General features: G+C 41.9%; 1 protein-coding gene across 1 annotated transcript; it reads left to right on the top strand.

The window, feature by feature from the left end:
* Positions 1 to 1227: 1227 nt before the first annotated feature.
* On the top strand, positions 1228 to 7444 carry SHISAL2B (shisa like 2B). The gene is made up of 2 exons (XM_063128655.1): positions 1228 to 1424; positions 7235 to 7444. The coding sequence occupies exons 1-2, from the start codon at positions 1228 to 1230 to the stop codon at positions 7440 to 7442; spliced, it is 405 nt and encodes a 134-aa protein (XP_062984725.1). The 3' UTR covers positions 7443 to 7444.
* Positions 7445 to 7839: the final 395 nt, after the last annotated feature.

Genomic DNA, 7839 nt, shown 5'->3' with positions numbered 1-7839 from the left:
AAAGACTCTGTTCCCAAAAGGTGCTTCTGCCCAATTTTCAGGGATTCTCCCCCTTCTCCATAGCTCACCTCATTCAGCCCCATTTCAGGCTGCAGGGGCTATCATGGGGAGGAGGAGGCAATGTCCACTTCCACATGCCTAAATCTGGGTCCAACCCCAGTTGAGACTGGCTTTGAACTCAGCCATTTCTTATTTAAGAAATAAATAGGGTGACCACATGAAAAGGAGGACAGGGCTTTGAGGAAAATACCACTTTTCCTTCCCACTCACTTTCTTCAAGCAATGGCTTGAGGAAAGTGAATGGGAAGCTCTAGTGGCATTTTCCTCCAAGGTTAATGCTTCTATCCAATAGTTACTTTTTTTCTGAGCTGTTTTCAATAGGGAGTGGGGTGGAGATGTGTATTGATTTTAGCTACACATAAAGGTAAGTAGATTTCCACTGTTAAAGCAAACTATTGAGATGTTGTCACACTAAAAAATCATTGGATCGGATCCAGACTTAGCTATGCTTAAAGTCGATCCAGAGAAACCAATGAAGTTAGTCATGATTAACTTGTCCTGACTTCAATGGCTCTACTACTCTAAGCATGATAACTTAGGGTGCAATCTTATGCATGTTTAGAGTCTAAATTAATTTTAAGCAAATAAAATAAACATATTGCAAAGTGCCTGCACAGAATATATTTCTTTGCAGGAATTATTAATATGTAATTCATATGACGAGCACACATACAATTCCCAGCATTCACCACCCAGCTACATTTTTCTGTCTAAACACCCATAAGATTGCACCCTACAAGTGGATAAAACTCATTTGAGGCGAGAGGTGGCTTACTACCTTTTAGTTAGCTGGTTGGTTGGTTTAAACTGACGAAGGCTTGTACTTTTTAAAACCCCTGCAGTCCGAGATTCAACTGGTGCAGCTCTTCCCCACAGGGGGAAAGGCTGTGAGGAGAGAAACAGAATAATAATAATAATAATAATAATAATAATAATAATAATAATAATAATAATAATAATAATAATAATGCTGCACCTGTTGCATTTCTGCCTTCTCTCAGGAAGGGGCCCTCCTTGGGGAAAGAATGAGGGACACGCAGTGAGACGAACTTCAGGAAGTCGGGAAGGGGAGTAGCAGGGTCCCTTCCCTCCTCCTCCTCCTCCTCGGGGCGGTGACAAACCCTCGCCTCCCTTCCCTTCTTCTCCTTGCCTGGCGTCGCCGCAGCCATGAGCAAGAGCGGCGACCTGCAGCTCTGCGCGGGCTACTTCGCCCTCAACCGCTCCTACGTGGACCCTTTCCAATGCCCCAGGCTGGGCGACGGCGACGACCTGCTCTACTGTTGCGGCTTCTCCGACCTGAAGTATTGCTGCAGCGAGCCGGGCAGCTACTTCCCGTACAAGCACAGTTACATGTGGAGCCTCAGGTAAGGCTACCGAAGCAGCTGCCGTGGCTGGGAGAAGCGCCGGAGGCTGCCGAGCGTGCTGCTCTCTCAGGAACTTTGGCCATGAGCCTCTCCCAAGGGTTGCAGCGCGACCTGCGGGGTGGTGATGAGGAAACCTGTACTCCACCCCTTAGGGACAGCAAGGAGAGTTAGACACGGGTCTCCCTCAATCACGCGGAAATGCCCCCCCCTACCCCCTGTTAGAGGTCTGTTATAGAGGGAGCAGCCGGAGATGGTAGAAACTTGGGCGCTGGGTACCACTTCACACAGTACCTGCTCGGATCCTTAGGTCATCTTCGGAGGCTCTCCACTGGGTGTCCTTACCAAAGGAAGCTGTGCAGGTGGCTACAAGAGAGAGGTCCTTCTTAGTGGTGGCACCGCACCTGTGGAAATAATAATAATAATAATAATAATAATAATAATAATAATAATAATTCTTAACTGCCTCTCCATCTTGATCGAGGCAGGGAACAGTAAGTATAAAATACATAAAATACTGATTAAAAACATAGTATACATTGTTAAACTTCCTTAAAAAACATCCTAAAAGCAGCCTAAAAATGTAAACTCCCCAAAGAAATTTGCCTGACATCTGTATTAACTTTTTGGTGCCAGAAAACCTTTGTTTTCTCCCAGGCATATTATTATTATCATCATCATCATCATCATCCCAAAATTCTCTGGGTGGTTTACAAAGACTAAAAACACATTATACAAAGTGTAAAGCCATTTACGTAAAAATATAAACTGATAGCACACACAGAAACAACATATATCTAAAAGCAATTTTAAACAACCATTTTAGAGACCTAGTTCTGGGTTATTATGGCTGTTTATCGATACCTGTATTGATTATTGTTTTGCAACACATTGTATTTTATTCTTTTAAATATTTGTATTGTAGCTTATATTTTAACTTTTAATTTTAGTTTTTTTTAACTGGTTGTAATCTGCACAGTGAACATTAGTTACTGGGTGTATTAGAAATGTACTAAATAAATAAATAGGTTGCGGGGGACACCTGTGGCCCTCCAGATGTTGATGGATTCCCATCAGCCCAGCCAACATAGCCAATGGTCAGAGATGATGGGGAAGTTTTAGTACAGCCACTAGTGTAGTGTAAATTTTGAAGTAGAGGTGCCCATAGCCATGCTCCTAAGGAGAGTCTGAACAGTTCAGGTATCTGTTGATCCATATCAACAAACCACTTCTAGCAGTTTTTATCCCCATGAGATTTAAAATGTTTTTTGTACAGTTTAGGGCGCAAACTTATGGCTTGCACTCTTGTGAGACAGAGTCCTTCAAACTCGGAGGCTTCCATGAATCCAGTGCCCTGCCAGGCTGCCGGAAGCAATTTTCACCTCTCCATGGTCCTTTTGTTTACTATTTCCTCTAGACTGCCTCCGAGCCCATCTAAAGGAGGCACGGCTGGGCTGTAGGATTCATCGTTATCTGGTCTCTCCTTTCCCCATTCCTCCCCACCTCTACGAACACCCTCTTTTTGACCTCTCTGAGGTCCTTCGAGGCCACATTTGTGACCTCAGAAAGCACCCAGTGCTATTCGTTCCACAACAGCTGTGAGGGAGGGATTGAATAGCAAAGTTCCCCCTCCAAGGTTGTAGCAGTGTCTGTGGCTTCGGAGCAGGGGGAAATTCTGAAGAACCTTTTTCATCCCCTGGGACACTCTCCCAGGATCACAGAATTGCTCTCTTAATTGCCCTTTCAAAAGCAAGTCACCCTAAAATGCTGTGCAACAGGGAAAATATAGGTTACTGGGAAAATTCATTCTCCACCCCACACCCCAGCTACTGTGAGGTTTGAAGCTAAGGTAAGATGAAAAAGGGGATTCCCTGCTAATAAAAAGTGTTGGTGCTGCATCCTTCCAAGCCTTGGCTCTGCTACACCGCTGGCAACATCTACTTGTGAATACTCTTACATAAGCAAACTTTCAGTGGCAAACATATAGAAAACCAACACAGCTAAGAAAGGAGTGGGGTAGAATTTTTCTCCCTGATGTGCTAAATTTCTGAATGCAAGGAGTTTTTGTTTTGTTTTTTAATGTGGTAAAGCATGCAAAAACAGGTCTGGCGTAGTACAGGCTTTTCTACCACTTCATGGTGTTAACCATCCTACCATCCCTGCATGTGTAGACCCAACCAAATGAGGCAGGCCCATGAGGGGTGCAGAGCCCTCCCACTGCATACAGCTGCAGAAATCTAAGTGCTTTCATGGAATAATGTGATCCCGTGATGCGATCTGACATATGAGATGGAGAGAATGAGGGTGTAATGTTGTCCAAACTGCAACATGCACTGCAGTCAAAGCTCTTCCATTCTTATGGCTTGAGTGTGGGAAATTTTCCACACAGAAATAACATCTATGTCGGGGAAGAAAAGGATGGGGAGAGGAGAAAGTGTGTAAAGATTACCTGTTCTGCATCGTGCTGTAATTTGGGCCTGGTCCACACATTGTAGACTTCTCAGGTGGTAGGATGGATTGTACCACTTCAGACTGTGGGTGGAAGGTCATACCTTTTCATTTTCCCTAACTGCAAGCAGGGGGTCTGCTACTATCCTACAGTTCTGCCCCTCTTTGTTGTCGCTGTTTGCTCATGTGCCCTCTCTAAGTATGCAAGCCATGACAAAAGCAAGAAGGAACAGCAGTCTCCTCTTGCCTTCTCTGTTCTTGGCAGAGTTGTGTTTTGAGGCCGGAGAAAGAGGGCATATGAATGGGCAGTTGTGACAGCGTCATGGCCCCATAGGAGAAGTCTTTGGAGGAGGAGCTGTCAGAGACTCAGGGCACCACAAATCAAGTCCTGCCACCAGACAAGCAAAGGCCTGGGCCCTTGGGGATGATGTTGTAGGTCCATTCCTGCCAGGAGGAGGGCATTGTGACTCTGTGGCAGAGGCTGAACAACCCCCTGCCCCCAGAAGCATCATCGCCTCAAGTGAGGCCCCTGTGAGAAGGAGTGCTTGCAGGGAAAGACTCCTCAAGAGAAAGCAACTCCTCAAAAGTAGGGCCCTGAACAGGGAGCTCTGATTACTGCAGCTAAGCTCTGGGTGGGGCTCAGCAGGCTTTGGGGTTAAAGTAGGGTGACCATATGAAAAGGAGGACAGGGCTCCTGTATCTTTAATAGTTGCATAGAAAAGGGAATTTCAGCAGGTGTCATTTGTATATATAGAGAACCTCGTGAAATTCCCTCTTCATTACAACACTTAAAGCTGCAGGAGCTATACTAGAATGACCATTTTAAAAGAGAGCAGGGCACCTGCACCTTTAACTGTTGTGATGAAGAGGAAATTTCACCAGGTTCTTCATATATGCAAATGACACCTGCTGAAATTCACTTTTCAATACAGCTGTTAAAGATAAAGGACCCCTGTCCTCCTTTTCATATGGTCATCCTACGCTTTGCTTGTATCTGGAGCACATCTTCCTTTGCCTGATCTTGACTTGAACGTTCATGCATGACTGTTTTGCCTGCTTTGTTGCCTTGCCTTTTGGATTGTACTATGATTTACTGCAGCCAACACAGGACAGACAGTGGCAAAGGATTGGGAGCTCAAAGGCCTCCCAAAAACTGGAGCCAACATGGGATGGTGTGCTGACATTACATTCAAATGGGCACATGGTAAGAACATTTAAACCTCCCCAGGTGTATGTGCAAAACATACATGCATAAAGGTTATCTGCATAAGAACGTAAGAAGTGCCCTGCTGGATCAGACCAAGGGTCCATCTAGTCCAGCACTCTGTTCACACAGTGGCCAACCAGCCATCGGCCTGGGATGAACAAGAAGCATGTCTTGCATTCTGCATAAACCAAGGCAGTGTTTCTGGGAAGGGCCATGGCTCAGGGGTAGAGCACATAATTTGTTTTAAAAGTTCCTAAATTCAATACCCGGGATCTTCACATAGGGCTGGGAAAGACCAGTGGAGAGCTGCTGAGACAATACGGAACTAGACTGACCATTGGTCTCAGTTCTAGGGCTGATTCCTATGTTCCTATGCATTGGAAAGTGCAAAGAAATTGTGTGAATGTCTGAAATAAGTAGTCAACATTTTACAAAGGATCGATGAAAATGGAGTAAGAAATGGGTTACCCAGAAGCAGAAAGAAAGTACAGAAAAAGTGAGTCTAGAAAGTTTTTTTTTACTATTTTGAGATTTTTGCAGGAAGACAGAAGAATACTTTATTATTTATTTATTTATTTATATATTTATTTATTTATATAGCACCATCAATGTACATGGTGCTGTACAGAGTAAAACAGTAAATAGCAAGACCCTGCCGCATAGGCTTACATTCTGATAAAATCATAATAAAACAATAAGGGTTTGAATATATATTCAATACTTTGAATTTATATTCAATACTTTGAACAAAGTATTGAATATAAATTAATGAAAACATTTCTCATAAAAATATACATTGTGAAAATAACTATAGCCAAAATATGTATTTTCAGGATATTCTAATTTTAAAAACATTACTATTTAAAACAAGAGAATTAATAGTAATGACAAACCCAGAATTGAAATTTGTTAACAGGTGCAGTTGTAACTTCCAGTAGAACCACTTGGCTGAGTAGCAAGCTGCAAAGTCCTTCAGAATATGAGGCGGTGATAGATGTATGTGGAGTACATCTTCTACAGGAAGCGCAGTCAAGAGTGCAGGTGTGACTCCATGCCATAGCCAAATCATGGGCCCTCTTTCTTCCATCCAGGAGTGTAATGATCTCCCACTGCATATTTGGATGTAGAGGTCCTTTTGCATATTCACTCTTATAATACCTGTGAGGTAGATCATTTATTACTTGCACAATGCAAATGGACCCCAGAATTGTTGTTTTAAATGGATGCTGCTGTTTTTATACTGTTGTTTTTATGTCTCTGATGGTTTTTAAGTTGTGTATACTTTTAATGATTACTGTTTTTAGCTTTTGTGAACCGCCCAGAGAGCTTCAGCTGTGGGGCGGTATATAAATGTAATAAAATAAATAAATAATAAATAAGGGAATAAAAGCTTATGGCTAATAAAGATGATAGTTGCTCTGATCCATCTGCAGTGAGATTCGCACAGAGTTCTTTTGTATGTGCTGGCTGCCCAATGCATTCCTGTGGTATATTTGCAAGTACAAATCTCTTTCGATAACTAGAATGAATGAGAAACCTCATGTAAGCAGGGGAGCTTCATCAACTCATCAACGCCCACACCTGGAAAATATCTATATTTGTTTTATTCATTCATTAATATAGCCAACCATTTAACAATGTTCTCAAAGCATCTTACAAAGTCAAACATATAGATGGATAAAGGCAAATGATTTGCCCAGGACTATCTATTGACCCCACAGAAGAGACAACCACAATTAAACTCAAGCCAAAACCTCACAATCTTAAGCCATCACTTAGAGAATGATCTGGAGGTATAGGCAAGTCAATTGCAGAAGCTATTAATGTCAAGACTTGCAAACTGCTTAGTTGGAGACCACCTGGAACCCAGAAGCTGTTGGATGAAGAGTGGAATATATTTCTAACAAAGAATAATAATATCCTTGGATCACATTGTTACTTTGGGGAACAGCTATAAACTGCATATTGAGTGAGTAATAACTCTTTTATGTGTCATAAAACAGCAGGATACTGGTAGCTAATTTTATTAGAGTGCAAGGGTAGCTAATGGTATGGGGGGAATTATATTGATTGTACATCATTTAGTGTCACTATACTGCCAGCATGGTTTCTGTTTGTCATTTAACCTAAGTATAAATTATATTTACATGTATTTTAGTATAGGAGCATTGGTTGGACTGGGGATTGCTGCGCTGGTTTTACTTGCCTTCATCATTAGCGCTCTTGTGCTTTGCTATTTGTTTCTTTATACAAAGCCACAGAGATTAGATACTGGCCTAAAACTACAACATCTGGAGATCTCTTCTGTTCAAGAAGGTAGGCACTGCATACTCTCGGCATTTCAAACTATTTCTAAGACTCCTTAATTATAAAAGATACACTGAATCCTGTCTTTTAACATTTAGTTGAAGTGACAATGAATTATATCTTGCAAAGATATATGTGAACAGTTAACTTAAAAGCAGAACTTTACAAACTGGATATTTTACCTTTAAATAAGCTGATCCAAATGCAAAATACTGTTTTCCATATTTAACTCAGAAAACTCTGGTGCTAGGCATTTGAAGAAGATGAAAAAAATATCCTTGCTTACATGTCCAAATTGTAATAGTAGAATATAGCATTTTAGTTAGCATTATTACATATATTCTATTAGTCATCCGTACAGCAATCCTGCAGCATAGAGCAGGATTATTTATAATGGGTTGGATCCATATCTCTGTTCACATAATGGGACTTTCTTATCTTCCCCCCACCCTCTGA

Source organism: Elgaria multicarinata, chromosome 6 (genome assembly GCF_023053635.1).
Source record: "Elgaria multicarinata webbii isolate HBS135686 ecotype San Diego chromosome 6, rElgMul1.1.pri, whole genome shotgun sequence".
In the NCBI taxonomy this organism is placed as follows: domain Eukaryota; kingdom Metazoa; phylum Chordata; class Lepidosauria; order Squamata; family Anguidae; genus Elgaria; species Elgaria multicarinata.
The sequence above is the reverse complement of the archived record's forward strand: the minus strand, read 5'-3'. Positions and strand labels throughout refer to the sequence as shown.

Coding starts and splice junctions, on each gene's coding strand:
- SHISAL2B (XM_063128655.1), top strand. CDS start 1,228: ATGAGCAAGAGCGGCGACCTGCAGCTCTGCGCGGGCTACTTCGCCCTC. Junction 1,425..7,234: donor AGTTACATGTGGAGCCTCAG/GTAAGGCTACCG, acceptor CATGTATTTTAG/TATAGGAGCATTGGTTGGAC.